We start from the raw sequence: 16,012 nt of genomic DNA, 5'->3' as shown, positions 1-16,012 counted from the left end.
GTAGGTAGAAGAAATGGGAGCTAAAGAAAGAGGAGACAGTGAAAAATAGAGATGAGTGGAGACCATATGTAGGCATCGGGGTCTGAATTCTCCCACACCGACGAAATTTAACGTGTGGGTATAATGGAGAGCGCATTTTGAACAGAAATTTTAAAAAGTGATTGTAGGGGAAAAATATGTTTGACGCCCCCCCCCCCCCCGCCAGAATTTTTGACCTGCTATGATATGGTGGAGGAACGGGAAAGACACGCAAAAGGAGACAGTGCAAGTGAGAGAGGAGACAGTGGCAATGGGATGTGAAATGGGCACATTACGCTCAAGAGATTTCTAGGAAAAAATTCTCACGGAAGGACTCGACCCCAAAATTGTTCAACAGCATTCAGCGTTTAATTTTAAGCACGAATATATATGTATCATAATCGTTCAGAAACAACAATTTACATAAACAATTAATCAATTAAAAGAAGGTGATATTGGAATGCAGGCTTTCTCGGCGAATCTTGGTGATAAAATATTCTCGGGTTGACAGCCGAGTCAATGCGTTGTTCTCCGGCAACGTTTCAGCAAGTTTCTTACTTGTCATCTTCAGGCAAGTAAAAAACTTGCTGAAGCGTTGCTGGAGAACAACGCATTGACTCGGCTGTCAACCCAAGAAGATTGTATCATCAAGATTCACCGAGAAAGCCTGCATTCTCAGATAACGCACCTCTACGGGTAGGGCATACATTGCAGCGTCAAGTCGACGTAAAAGCTTCGGATCAAGAAGGAAAGTTTGCTCAGCAGACTCGCGTTCTTGCAACGTTGTCGGGACAAGGACGTACTGCTTCAGTTCACACATCTGTGACATCCTATCCATACGGCAAGAACCAAACGCATCCTGCAACGTGCCAGCTCACTGGTGAGGAAGCGCATACACGTCACACGGTCTGAACTTAACAAAATTGGACGCGTCTTACTCGCATGCCACCTGAAATTGGCCTCGACACTCTCGCCTTTCACGTGGGAATGTGTAGATGGCAATACCTTCGCCTCCAGTGAACTGTGCAAACGGAAGGCCGCCACGAAACAACAAAAGAAATTCCAACGGCTACCAGGGTCGCTGCAGGAGGCCGACACCGAGAATTCGAGGACCATTGTCAACCTAACCAGCAAGGAACTGGGCGAGGCGACAACGTCAGTACTATCCAAAGAATTAAACTTTGCAGTTCCGAGCACATTAGCAAAATTAGAGATCATCAGCAGCGTCGAACAGGCCATACGCAGGCTGGCGACCTGAAGAATCCTAGACAAAGCGAGAATGCCTAAAACCAACATCTCGGAGGCTGAACGTAGAGCGATACGCAGCCTCAGAGAAGATGAGGATACTGTAAACAGACAGAGGGAACGCGACGGCGCTGCTAAGAGCAGCTGACAAGATAAGATTAATTCTCTGCTGCAGGACCAGACCCATAAACAAGTGGAGAAGGACCCTACAACAGCTGTGACTAGAAAGAGCATCGGTCTTCTCAACAACTCAGGTCTGGACCAGGACCTGGTAAAAAGGCCAGAGCTCCGGTTCCACCACGGTTATATGGCCTCCCCAAGATACACAAGAGGGAGGCAGCGCTATGCCTGATAGCAGACATGATCAATTCTCTTAACTGTGGTATAGCCAAACACCTGACACAACCAATCAAGCCTCCCGTGAGTAAATGTCCCTACCACATCAAGAATTCCACGAAGTTTGTCAAGGCACTCAAGGAGTGGCGTCTTGACAAAAAAGGTATTATGATCAGCTTTGATGTTACTTTTTTTTCTAGTTCAAATGACTCTGAGCACTATGGGAATTAACTTCTGAGGTCATCAGTCCCGTAGAACTTAGAACTACTTAAACCTAGCTAAGGACATCACACACATCCATGCTCGAGGCAGGGTTCGAACCTGCGACCGTAGCGCTCGCACGCTTCCAGACTGAAGCGCCTAGAACCGCTCGGCCTCTCCGGACGGCTGATGTTACATCCTTTTTCGCGAGGGTACCGCTAGAGGACTCTTTGAAACTACTGGAGAATCATTTCGACGAAGACACAGTGGAATTATTCCGCCAAGCACTCACGACCATTTGCACCTTTTCAGAAAATTAACTGCGTCAAAATTACAAGAATAATCAACATTTTATCGATTATATTGCGTTAGAGAAATGAGTCAGAACAATACACAATTAAGGGATGACTGGGCACGGAAAACTGTTAATCAACACAGTAACAGACCAGATGCAAGAATATCAAATACTACAGTAACTAACTTCTTGAAATATATACAAAAAAATAAGTTTCAGTTATTTTATGAAATATTAAAGGTCCAAGGCCAGTTTCCAACCACAATGAACAACATCTTAACTTCGCTAATTAGTGTGTGTGGAGTAGTTGCAAGAGGCCCAATATATAGACGAAGCCCCTGTGGAATGGTTGCTCGCAACAAGGTCAGCAAGGTGTGTCGCCCAATGTATAGGTGTCCCTTCCGGATCGAAATGTGTGGACTGGCCAGAACAACACTCTCAGCAACCCAAGCGTGGACGATCAACGCAAGCAAGGTAGCTCCACTTCTGCTCGTCGGCCGGTGTGCAACCAAAATAAAGTACAACCAGCCGCTACAGCCCAGCATGCAGCACGCCCAGTAGGGCACATTTCCTCGTAAACGGTCTCGTCAGCCTTGGCGGACTCACCTCATCCTGCCTCGGGCGTGTATGTGTCTCATGTCCTTAGGTTAGTTAGGTTTAAGCGGTTCTAAGTTCTAGAGGACTGATGACCTCAGATGTTGAGTCCCATAGTGCGCAGAGCCATTTTTTTAAACTCACCTCACTGTCGCTACTCCAACTCTCCCTCGCTTAGCTACCCACTGGTCCCCGGAACGCCACCTAGCCACGCGGTGCGGCAGCGAACCAAAGGTATGCAATCAGCGATGATCGGAGCCAACGTGATATTCGAGCCTTACGATGAACTTGTCACACTAGTCGGCTTGTCCGCCACGCTTCACGAGCGCTCGGCTCTCTCCAGCGCCTACGGGAAATCAATATTTAATTTGGAAAGGTACCCACTAAATGTCTTAATTTCGTCGTGTGCTACCGAGAACAGGCACGCATTTAAACACGCAATCAAGAGTTACTAAACTCGTCCGAAATAAGTTTCTCGCTCACCGCCGGAGACAGCTGCTGGCACTCGTTAAGACCTGTAGTGTCACGTGCTGTGACGTACGCTCCATGGCCCGTCTTCCTCGTGGGCCTCGAAACGAGCCGCCACCGCCCAGGAAACGCTGTTTATTAATGAAAGGCAAAGGATACAGTGGAAGAGATAATACAGACAGAGGCAGTGGCTCGGAAATGCTCAGTAAGAAGGTTAACTACAAAGAGAGGCTGGGTAAAAGGATTTACCATGTTATGTGTTAAAATAACGCGAATGTGTTCGCATACCAAATTTTTTGGTGAGGAAGACGGAATGAGGATTTAGGCAGGTGGCTCCCGATTTTTCTGTCAAAGTATTTCAAAGAGAAACGTTTCCGCCTATTTATTATGCTATTAGGAGCTCTTTTCCGCTGGTTGTCAGAAAATGGCGAATGCGAGCTAATGGAAGTGAGTGCGGCTCTACTGTTCTCACATCACACAACGAATCTAGTTAGAACAACAGAAATTGGGCTTTCTGGATGCGTTCCTTTTCAAGTAAACGGAATGCTTCGAAAAATTTTCTAACTACTGGTAACTGATTCTAGACACATACCTGTTCCGGAATTTTACGAGAATGCTGAAAGGCAGTAAAATCAAAGGGGACAGAGTTCGCAAGACGGAAGTTCGCAAGCCGTTGACCCTGCAGCTGGGACCACGCTGAATGATTCCCAGCCGGCCGAAGTGGCCGTGCAGTTCTAGACGCTACAGTCTGGAACCGAGCGACCGCTACGGTCGCAGGTTCGAATCCTGCCTCGGGCATGGATGTTTGTGATGTCCTTAGGTTAGTTAGGTTTAACTAGTTCTAAGTTCTAGGGGACTAATGACCTCAGCAGTTGAGTCCCATAGTGCTCAGAGCCATTTTTGAGCATAATGCTCAGAACCATTTGAACCATTTTGAACCAATTATTCCCAAATAAATAAAAAAAGTTAAGTCCGACTAACTGAAATGAAATCGTACCGAGCCTTCTTCCAGAGAACAAGGGCATAATCATAGCTAGGCAGCCAGTCCCAGAGCGACTTGAAAAATCTTTTCTAACGGTCGTTGCCACGAGGACCCATTTTATTTTCAGCAGGAAAGATGAGAATCTAAAGGTAAATACTTTACCAATATCTTTGGAGGAACTCTAAAAAGTTGAAAAATCTACGTGATAGAAAAGAAACTTTTTATCCACCACCAACATATTTCAAACTCACGCACTCGTGCATTCACACTTACAGATACGATTTAGGATGGAAACAGATTACTGGTTTTCAAGCTGAAGAAAACATGCTGATCCATATGTATTCCCTTTCGAAAAACTTTATTATCACAGAAAAAGCCTATATTATTCATAATCGTAAAAATAAGGAAATATGAGTGCTGGTTAATGAAAGATGGCCAAAGTAGACCCCTTTCAAGCTTATCGGCATCTTTGGGACTTTGAGAAAGGTTGAATCACTGGGATGAGGTCGGACAGGTACCAGCTAGTTACAATTAAAGTGCAGCTACTGACGGAGGTCCAGTGTGTGAGGAGGTCCAGTGTGTGCTGCAATTATAATTATGGGAGCGGGACTTGGTAGATATGCAGAACCGATGTACACTGGAAAGAAATTTATTCCAATTTTCGCCACAGAAACAAATCTGTTGCATAATAACAAAATCAACATTATGCCTTTCTCATCTGTTTGACCTTTCCTGCCCGTTCCTAATCCATTACATATGGAAACTCCATCTTTTTTGTATTCACAGCGCCAGATTTGCACCTTGTGGCCAAAATGGGAATTATTCTTTTTCCAGCGTAAATCGGTTCTACATTTGAATATTTACCAAGATAACTAAAGCCCACACTGAGTAGCTGCACTTTAATTATAACCAGCCAGTAGCAGAATGTGGTGCAATGACTGCAGAAAGATTGGTGACGAGATGGCCTCTGCCAACAGTATGACCAAAAGAGACGGCAGAGGTACCTTTCAGAAGGACTACACCGTGAGAATATCGTAGGAGCATTTGTCTGCGTTTGACAAATAGATGGATGACAACAAATGAAAACTGGTAAGAGGTTACAAACAGATTGTCTCCACGAACAGTCTGGAGTAGATTGCGGGAAGTTGGGTTAAGATACTAACTTACCATGCGACGTTTATGATTTGCATTATACGAGGGTCAGCCAAAAAGTAGTGCCTCCTTTCTCGTTCTAATTTGCCTAGGGTTTCAAATAAAACTACATAGGTTGAAAACCGCGTTATTTGAGATTAATTTATGACTTTTCAATATTCCCACAGTTTTGGTCCATTTCTTAACAACGGCATTATTCCGTTGTTGGTAAAATTCACAGTCCTGCTTCCCAAGCTACTGACTCGTGGACGTTTTCACGACATCCTCATCTTCAAAGTAAACCCCACGAAGAATTTCTCTTAGCGGCACGAAAGGAAAGATGTCTGATGGGGCCAAGTCAGAGCTCTATGGGGGATGAAACAACACTTCCTATCCAGTTATCACAATCTCTCCCGTGGTGTGTCGACTCGTGTGGTCTTGCATTGTTAAGCAGAAGAACATCCGCCATAGCTTTTGTTTTACTGACACGCTGAAGACGTACTTCAAGCTGTTTGAGGGTTCTGACGTATTGGGGAGGATTTATTATGCATCCCCGCACCAAAAACTCAACCACAATAATGCACTCTGCATCCCAGAATACTATAGCCATAACTTTCCTTGTTGATCACACTGTTTTGAACTTTTTGTTCTTCGGTGAGTTTCTATGACGACATTCCACTGTCTGCCTCTTTGATTCTGGTTCAAGAAAATGAATCCACGTTTTGTTTCTGCTCATATTTTTTTCCACAAACTCCTCTCCCTTGAAGAGTTGGGAGGCAATTGTTTTTCTTGTCTCTTTATTCTGGTTGGTTAACATTCTTGGAATCCAAGTTGCTGAAACCTTTGAGTATCGCTGTTGTTGAATAATCGTCATCACACTGCCTTTAATGAGGGAGGTAATGTGGCACAAATCGTCTCCAGTCACCCGGTGGTCGCCACGAATGATTTCATCGACCTGCAGAATGTTGTTTGCTGTTAATGCAGTCACCGGCCTGCCGCTCTGCGTTTCGTCAGCCAACAGTTATTGTCATTAAGCTTCATTACAGCCATGAACCTGTCGTCTAACAGTGCTGACATCCAATATTGTGAATGGGCCTTCAAAAATTCTATCACAAAACGCTTTCTAATAAGAACATCGATGTCCGTAATTTTGTAAACGACTGCAGTACTGGCATCTGTTGATGCAGAAAGTAATTATGCAGTAGTTTGGATAAGAAGCTTTGCGGAATTGCGCCAAATTCAAATTTCTGACTTAACAAACCCTGTTTAAGGAGAAACAAAGAGGGCAATACGTTTTGACTGACCCACGTATCATAAACAACAGAGAGTTGCATGATTACAGCGATCATCAACTGGAAAAATTGAGTGACCTGTGGTGTTCAGCGAAGAGTTTCGCTTCTGACTGTGGCGGTCAGACCGACCTCAGCGTGCCTGTAGAAGACCTGGTGAAAGGTCACAGCGAGCAAATATTCCTGAGACGCAACCCTTTCGAACTCTTGGGCTAATGTAATGGAGAGCTCTTGGACATGACAACAGGACTGATTTGGTAATAGCTGAAAAGGGAGATCGAACGGTCGCCATTATATGTCAAGAATATTCTTCGTGGTTCAAATGGCTCTGCATACTATGGGACTTAACATCTGAGGTCATCAGTCCCCTAGAACGTAGAACTACTTAAACCTAACTAACCTAAGGGCATCACACACATACATCCCCGAGGCAGGATTCGAACCTGCGACCGTAGCGGTCGCGCGGTTCCGGACTGAAGCGCCTAGAACCGCTCGGTCACAGCGGCCGACTATTCTTCGTGACCAGTGAACCAAGAAGCATTGTACAGCGGGATAATGCAATGTCTACAAACGCCCTCAGGGATGCGCAGTTCCTTGACGGGCCAGTTCTGCCCCTTATTTGTGAGCCACACAGAATGTCTAGAATGTTACTGGAAGACGCGTACTTTCATACCAACCTACAACCAGCAACATTCATGAACAGGCAGAGGGTAACATGTTTCGGTCGTGGCTGAAACATTGACATTCGGGAGCTTCTGGTTACATGCAACAAGGAATAAAAGAGTGTATTTGTATCCATGTAGCGTCACACATTATACTGGCGGTGATGATAAGCATCATTTCTAAATGGAATGGAAGTCAAGTCATTTAATACTGCTTGTGTGATGAATATTCTAGTGTAATACTTTCCACTTCTGTCAGTACGTATAAAATCTTTTAACGTAATTAAAAGGGGCGATAAAGTCTCCGTTCGAAGGCCGTACAGTCCAGAATCGGTATACCAATTAGGAGAAACTGCTGTGAGCATTGAAGCAATCATTCCCCAGACGCACCAGGGTGAAGCTACCCGTTTTGTAAAACAGCGTGTCCTGCTGCGTGAAGTCCGTGACTGCTAGCCGAAAATCTTCGTCCGACAAGAATCGTCGATCATTCAATACTTTTTTTAAGTGATCGAAGGCGCGATAATCGCATGGGGAGAAATCGGGATAGTTGGGCAGCTGCTCGGGCGTAACTTCTGCGTTACGCCATTTGCGATATGATGATGAGCGTCATCACGGAGCAGCGGTAGCTCTTGTCACAGGGAACTTGGCGCACCATTCCACGACAGTGGTTTTCGACACACATGCTGCCCCATACATATTATTCATTCTCTGATAGATGTACACCAGGGTTTTTACTTCGACAGACAAGAAAGAGTAACAGTACGTTTGTCCTGCTTGGACGCATTTGGTAATAACGTCACCATAGTTCACGTTTCCGCATTTACAGCATGCTGAAATCTGCTTTTGCAGGACAGAGCGGATCAGGTTGTGGAAAGGGGCCAAGGTCAATTACTGTTAGTTATACAAGAACACACACAACTTTATTGCTCAAACCCATGCACAGTTTTCTCTTTAAAACAACAAAGATCAATTCACGGCTGAGGGCTCAAGTAACTTCGCCAGAATAAGTTTGAATGATTGCTTTTAAAACACCAGCATTTAAAATAGCGGCTGAAGGCCTTAATTAAGCAAAATTACAATATCTTTTCGCCTAAAGGCCGAAATAATATTTCAGATCGGCTAAGGAAATTCTTTAAAAACTAAGAATATACCAATTCCGTCTGAAAGCCATATTAAGGAAAATTCAAGTTAATTCTTTGGCTGAAGGCCGAATAAAAAAAAATTTCTTTACATAATAAAAGAGGCTATTTAAACATAAGCTTTTACGCAGTACAACAGAAAAACATCTTAAGAAAACTTGAAGTATCTTGTCGGCTGATGGCCCAAACAATAACTCAAGAATAATTAAAGACAACCTTAAGATAAACATTTACAGAACACAACTGAAGACCGTTTCAAGAATTCAAGGTAATTAAAGAGAAACCTTACAGACAAGGATTAAGTTATTAAAGCCACAGATTCTGAAACAAACGCGGCTGAAGGTTTAAATACAGAGCAACAAGAGTTTTAAATAAAATACGGCTAAAGGACTAATCTTAAAATTGTTATTAAGTCCGGCTGAAGGCCACATACTAAACATAAAACAGACAGTATTAATACACGGCTGAAGGCCTGGCACAGTAAATGTGACCAAATAAAATGACAATCACAAACAACAAACAGTGGTGCTCAGTAGTGTTCCAAGGGTCGGCCTGGGGAGGAAACTCTAACCACAGTTTTAGGTAAGACAGGCAGCCAAGCGTTACACTAAGCAATCGGGTTGCAGCTCTACCTATGGACGGCTGACGAATCAACCAACCGCCTGATCAATTCCTTTCCACCCGACCAACAGCACGTCAACCAAAGGTATCAGCGAGGACGAGGTTCGCGGCAGGATTATGTCTTAATAATTGGCATATGAACGTAATCGAGGCACAATAAACACTCGAAGAGGAAAAGAGAACAACACCAAGCTGTCGTAATACACAACGTGCCGAACAGCATTAACATGGAGAGGAAAACACACTGCCGCGAAACTACGCTAATTACCAGGGCAGGTAACCGGAACGTTAACGGTCACAAGGCAGAATATACCGCTGGTGCACTTCACTAATAAATTATAATCATTTCAAAGGTTAAACACCATGTCGTTGCTTATACACCATCTTCGGAGTCGCGGTACGTTGCGTATGCGCTGCAACTCCCTCAAACGGAAACTTTTTTTATCACCCCGTATATAACTTACTTACATCAGTACTTCCTACACTGGATTACAATAATTGCCATGAAATTGTAATAAAGACAAGCCTTTTATTTCAAAAGAATTTGTCTAAATATTTGAGAATTACATGTGTCATGCAACTGATTTTAGAACTATAATAGCAACAAACTCGAACTGCTTCGAGGCCATCACAGTTTACGCGATGGATAATGGAGGTATGCACTCACAATTTTCAATATGTGGCTTAGAACTATGAGTGTGAAGACAGATGTGGAGACCATGGCTGAACGAGCGCGTAAGTAGTGCAGAGGGCTGAACCTCGCCAACTTTCACGCATATGTTCGGGTATGTCAACGGTTCTGTTACTTTTCTTCTTGCCGTCCTGCATCATACTTGCGGGGTGGTGGTTCTTTCCCTTTCTGTCCTGCCTTACACCCCCTCCTTCGGTTTGCCGGTTCTATCTGTGAACTTACAAACTGTGTCACATTTATGGTTGACAGCAAGTGTGGTCAGGCTTTGAATGGGCGTCTTTTTATGTCTGGGACATGTCCCGCAGTCGACCAGGTAGGAAACCCATCCAGACAAGAAACTGGAAAACTTCCTCATTTAAACATAGCTTGTAATTTTCCAGGGCTTCTTTTCGTTTTAAAGACTCCCAATTTTCATGCTACTTTGTTCTCCGAAATTCAGCTGATAAACTTGAAATAACTTTTATTGCTAGTGTTCAGATACTATTCGCGCCATTTACATCTCTGATTTAATGTGGCGCCTTTTTGTAGTATATCTCTTTTTTATCGACTCACAACTTCTCCGACTGGTTTGATGCAGGCCGCCTCTGACTTCTCACCTGTGCGAACTTTGTCATCTTGGAGTAGCTCCCTCTAGTACCGTGGAAGTTATTCCACTCTGTCTTAACAGATGCCGTATTAACCTGTTCCTTCTTCTTGATCGTGTTTCCCATGTGTTTCTTCCTTCGCCAATTCTGCAGAGAACCTCCTCATTCAATAACAGGCCACCAAATTTTCAACTTTCTTCTGTAGCAACTCATTTGAAACGCTTCGATTCTTCTTTGTTCTGGTTTTCCCATAGTCAGTGATTCACCACCATGCAACGCTGTGCTCCAAACGTACATTCTCGGAAATTTTTTCCTCAATTTGAGGCTTATGTTTGATACTAATAGACTTCTTTTTGCCAGGAAGACCTCTTTGCCTGTGCTAGTCTGCTTTTGATGTCCTCCTTGCACCGTCCGTCATTGGTTATTTTGTTGCCTAGGTAGCAGAATTTCTTAACTTCATCTACTTCGTGACCATCAATCTTGATGTTAAGTTTCTCGCTATTCTCACTTCTGTCACTTCTCGTTACTTCCGTCTTCCTTCGGTTTAGTCTCAATTCATATTATGTGCTCATTAGTGTGCTCATTCCATACGACAGTTTCTATAATTCATCCTTACTGCCAGTGAGGATAGCTATGTCATCATCCAGTCTTATCATTGATATCCTTTCACCCTGAATATTAATCTCACTCTTGAACCTTTATTTCCGGCGCAGATTCTTCCATGTAAAAATCGAAAAGTAGGGGAAAAAACAGCATCCTTATATTACAATCTTTTTAATCCGAGAATGTCGTTCTTGGAATCATGTCATATTATCCGCAAAGTAGCTGTTCATTTATTAACTGATAGTAAAAGTACACTGCAGAGAAGCCTATGCGCTAACATTCTATATACATTCGAGAGTCCATTCAGTTTGGTGTTTGTCGGAGCTAATTGTGCAACTGATTAGTGCGAGATGCCGTGTAGTGCGGCAACATGTCTGCAAAATATATGAGTCCTTACGATCGTGGACGAGCTGTTAGACGGCTGGAAACTGGTCAAAGTGTGACTACTGTGGCCACAGTAATGGTAGTGTCCAAAAGTGTCAGCTCTCGATTAAAAAAGGCCGCTGGAGGTGGAAATGCTATGCGAAAGCATGTCGGTGATCGTAGACCACCACATCGCAAGAGGGTCGATACGTAGCTTGCAGCCGCTACTGGTGCGCGTGTCTCTGCCAGAAACACACCTCGGCGATTGAATCAGACCGCTTTGTATACTCCGAAGCCTGGTCTGCTGCTTCCCATTTCAACCACGCCCTCTTCAAGAATGAGTTCGTCAGTATGGACCACGTTGGTTGGGGTCAGCAACAGTGGTCCAGAGCGATGTTCTCTGACGAATCCCACTTCACTGTGGCAAGTGATTTTGGCCATCAGTTAGTGTGGAGAAGAGGGGAACACGTTACAGACCACATAATGTTCATGGACGTCATCGATATGGCCTAGGCGTTATGGTGTGCCGGGCAGGCATAGTACAGAATGGCCGAACACCGCTGCATATATCTGTGTGAGGTACCGTTACAGCACAGAGGTATTACGGAGGAGATTATTCTGGATGATGTAAATTTGTTTAGATGTGCGATAGGACTCGACAACGCCCGCCCACACAAGACCACTCAAGCGCCGGATGCACTAGAAAGTGAAGATACCCAACGTATCGAACGTCCTGCGAACTCCGCAGACGTAACCCTGTAGAGAATGCCTGAGAATCTCTTGGAAGATGTTTTTCTCAACGAATACACCTTCCCCGAACGGTAAAAGAACTGAAAACCACCTAAAGAGAGGAATGGTATAATATTCCCCAAGGATACCTGAACAGTTCGGTAGCCAGCATGAATAACAGCTACAAAATGTGGAATAGTGCCCGAGAAGTGCTGAGAGTCCGATATCGACCATTCTATTGTGAGTCTGACATAACGTTATTTATGTCTATTGTCCTCTTTCCCCATATGGTGAAATCTGTACCATTTTTCGTTATAATTTATCACTCGACTTCCGCTGCGTATCTACAGCGTGACAATTATTGAACTACATGAAAAAAACGTAAATTAGTCACTACACTTTACTCAACATGTAAACCTCACTACAGATATTCGGATTTAGGTTGTGACAAGTTCAATATGCCTGCCATCGTTGGCGATGATGTGGCGCAAATGAATAGCGAAATTCTACATGATCCGCTGAAGTGTCGGAACATCAATCGTGTCGATGACCTCCTGAATGGCTGTTTTCAGCTCAGCAGTTGTTTTGGGGTTATTAATGTACACCATGTCTTTAATACAGTTCCACAAAAAGGAGTCACATGTGTTCAGATCCGGAGAACACGCCGGCCAATCGAGGTCCATGTCAGTGGCCTCTGGGTACTTCTAACAATACCACCACTTGCAAAGTAGTTTAGAAATCAGATTAATAATGTTGCTCACGCAGCATATGTTCGCTTTATAGGGCAACAACAAAGTTATTGACTGTGGATGGTATCGTCAGAATGGAAATAATGAAGTCATTGTAAAAAAGTCATTAATTTTGGCACTTATCTTGAATGGATTCCCACGTAGATTTCGTCGAAGTTGTTAGGGCTCATCTTGTTGATTCTAGTGTAATTCCACTTTGACTGCTAGAAGGTCCAGATCTGTATTTTAGCAATATTTGAAGACCTAACAAATCCGTTTTTCAGGAAATTCTTAATGATCAAACAATCCCAGATCAGAACAATGGTATGGTAGAAATGATTTTTGACTTGGTGTTCACGATCCACATTTTTATTAAACTTCTTGTAAATTCACATACACTTCTTCTTAATTGTCACATCATCAAGAAAACAGTTTTGTTTCAATCTTCATATATTTCATTTCCACTTTAACCAAACACAAGACTTGACTGTTCTTTTACAAAGCGAAATAACAACTTCTGCAAAGTGAAACAAAGCCTGCTCTGTGCGCATTCGCGCCAAAACTGTTACAAGTAAGTCAAAGATTATGACAGTCTCACAAAAATGAATACACACAAAAATCATATCACTGTAATATATCGATACATCGGAGTACCTATACATTAATAAAACTAAATGTGAATATTGTCACAAAAATATGTCTGTTACTTCGCAGAAAAGTTGTACGATATTACTGGTATCGAGAACTGGGGTTGGAGTGCCGTAATGGCCACGTAAATAAAGAACCATTACAGTACTCTAGAGCCAGAATGCTTCTCCAGTGCATCAAACGCTCTCCTGCTTCGATGGGGTCGAGCTCCGTCTTGCACGAACCACACATTGTTGAAATCATGGTCAATTTGGATAATGGGGATGAAATCATCTTCCAAAACCTTCATGTACCATTTGATAGTCACTGTGCCATCAAGGAATATCGCACCGAGTATTCCTTGGCTGGACATTGCACATCTCACCATCACCTGTTGAGGGTGAAGAGATTTCTCGATTACTAGCTGCGGATTCTCAGTCCCCCAGATGCGCCAATTTTGCTTACTGACGAATCCATCCAAATGAAAGTGGGCTTCGTCACTAAACCAAACCGTGCAGCGTACACTAATTCCATCATGCCCCGCAGCCAATCGTTCAGTTTGAACGTCATGATGCAAACCATTCAGAAGCCATGACGATTTTGTTTCATGCAGTTCAATAATTGTCACCCTGTACTATATTTCATGTTGTCCATCGTTGGCTGTGATTATTGCTGTCCAAAAACGTCTCTCCTCCGCGGCCGCTGTAGCCGAACAGTTCTAGCCGCTTCAGTCTGGAACCGCCCGACCGCTACGGTCGCAGGTTCGAATCCTGCCTCGGGCATGGATGTGTGTGATGTCTTTAGGTTAGTTAGGTTTAATTAGTTCTAAGTCTGCAGGACTGATGACGTCAGATGTTAAGTCCCACAGTGTTAGAGCCATTTGAACCATTTGATGAAGGAGAGAGTGTTGGTGGAAGAGAAAGAAAGAGGAAACAGTGATGCTGGGAGAGAGAAAGTGGCAAAGAAAGAGAGTTGGATGAAGACAATAATAGTGAAAACCAAAGGGAGAGGAGATATTGATGGTCAGTGAGAGACAGTAGCAGTAAAAGAGGAAGAGAGGTGGGCGGAGGTAGAAGAAATGGGAGCTAAAGGAAGAGGAGACAGTGAAAATGAAAAACAGACATGAGTGGAGACTATACGTAGGCTTCGAGGGTCTGAACTCTCCCAGACCGACGAAATTTAACGCTTCGTCGCTAAACCATAGTGTCACGTGGCCAATCGTGCAGTTTGAACGTCCTGACGCAAACCATTCAGAAGTCATGTTGATTTTATTTCATGTAGTTCAGTAATTGTCTCACTGCACTATATTTCATGTTGTCCATCGTTGGCTGTGATTATTGCTGTCCAAAAATGTCTCTCTTCGCCGGCCGCTGGAGCTGAGCGGTTCTAGGCGCTTCAATCTGGAACCGTGCGACCGCTATGGTCGCAGGTTCGAATCCTGCCTCGGGCATGGATGTGTGTGATGTCCTTAGGTTAGTTAGGTTTAAGTAGTTCTAAGTTCTAGAGGACTGATGACCTCATGTGTCAAGTCCCATAGTGCTCAGAGCCATTTGAACCATTTGTCTCTCTTCCTCAGCAATTGTCAGGTAGTGTATTTACCGTCGTGTGCTTCAGGATATCCAGAAGTTTCTCGACGAAGCGGAGGACGGCGTGATATACTTCAGCCTGGGCAGCAACGTAAGAGGGAGCGCGATACCGGAGGAGAAGCGACTGGCGTTCCTGGAGGCTTTCGCACAGCTGCCGCAGCGCGTCCTCTGGAAGTGGGAGGCGGGCAGCATGCCCGGTCAGCCGGACAACGTCATGACGGCCAAGTGGTGGCCCCAACAGGACGTCCTGGGTAAGCTGTCCTCCGCAACGTCCTCTAATGCATACTTCAGTAACTGATGAGCCACTGGCCGCTGGGATTGTACCATATGCCTCTGCGATGTTTGTAAGGTGTCAGCCAAATCCAACACCTTCCATGAAAACCCTGACATGATAGCAAATCCGGCAGTATGTCACATAGCTCCGAATAAATCCTGACATTGAATTAACCAAAGTAATACGATCAACGAGTGAGCAAATGGAATACCACAGACTAACACAAGAACGCCTAAATGCATGTCATACCTTCCCACCGTGAAACAGACGCAGTTCTGAGGGGAGTAACGAGAACAGAAGCCGAGAGCAGAACCGTGTTAAGCTAGAAGGCCCTACGATAAGGGACGGACACCCACGTTGCCAGCCGACCGTCAAGACCACCCCCAGCCCATGTTAAAAGATAGAGCCCTCCAGAAGAACAGTATAGATCTTACGACAACACTAAAAGGGCCACACCAGCTGCAAGTTTTAGCGTGAGACTATACGCGTCTCTGTTACGTTGCAAACGTTAAAAACATTGTCCCACCACGAAAAGTATAACGTTTCTCATTGGACAGACAGAATTTTTGTAGGCGGAGCTTAAGGTTAACATTGAGACCCTGATTGGTCAGTTGAAAACACAGCCAGATAGCTTTTCTTAAACCAACTTCGGTAAATTGTAGTGAGGAGAAGTTAGAAAGAGTTGCTTCCGAAACGGCGAGGTGTGTGGAGCTGCGCCGCCGCCCCCCCTGACGACAAGGTAATGAACGCACGCGATGCCGCATAACAAAGCATAAAGCTTCACTCAGAACTGCAGAAGTCTCATCTGTTACACCCCTTTTTACGTAATACTAGTGTCGATCGTCA

The 16,012-nt window shown here is 44.2% G+C and overlaps 1 protein-coding gene across 2 annotated transcripts in view; it reads left to right on the top strand.

Moving 5' to 3' along the window:
- Positions 1-16,012, top strand: part of LOC124594393 (UDP-glycosyltransferase UGT5-like) — a 143,424-nt gene that overhangs the window by 77,258 nt on the left and 50,154 nt on the right. For both annotated transcript variants that reach the window (XM_047132771.1, XM_047132765.1), the window contains exon 5: positions 14,921-15,143. In XM_047132771.1, coding sequence (XP_046988727.1) covers positions 14,921-15,143 — 223 coding nt within the window. The remainder of the gene's footprint in view (positions 1-14,920; positions 15,144-16,012) is intronic.

Source organism: Schistocerca americana, chromosome 1 (assembly GCF_021461395.2).
Source record: "Schistocerca americana isolate TAMUIC-IGC-003095 chromosome 1, iqSchAmer2.1, whole genome shotgun sequence".
NCBI lineage: Eukaryota > Metazoa > Arthropoda > Insecta > Orthoptera > Acrididae > Schistocerca > Schistocerca americana.
This window is presented reverse-complemented; position numbering and strand designations above follow the sequence as displayed.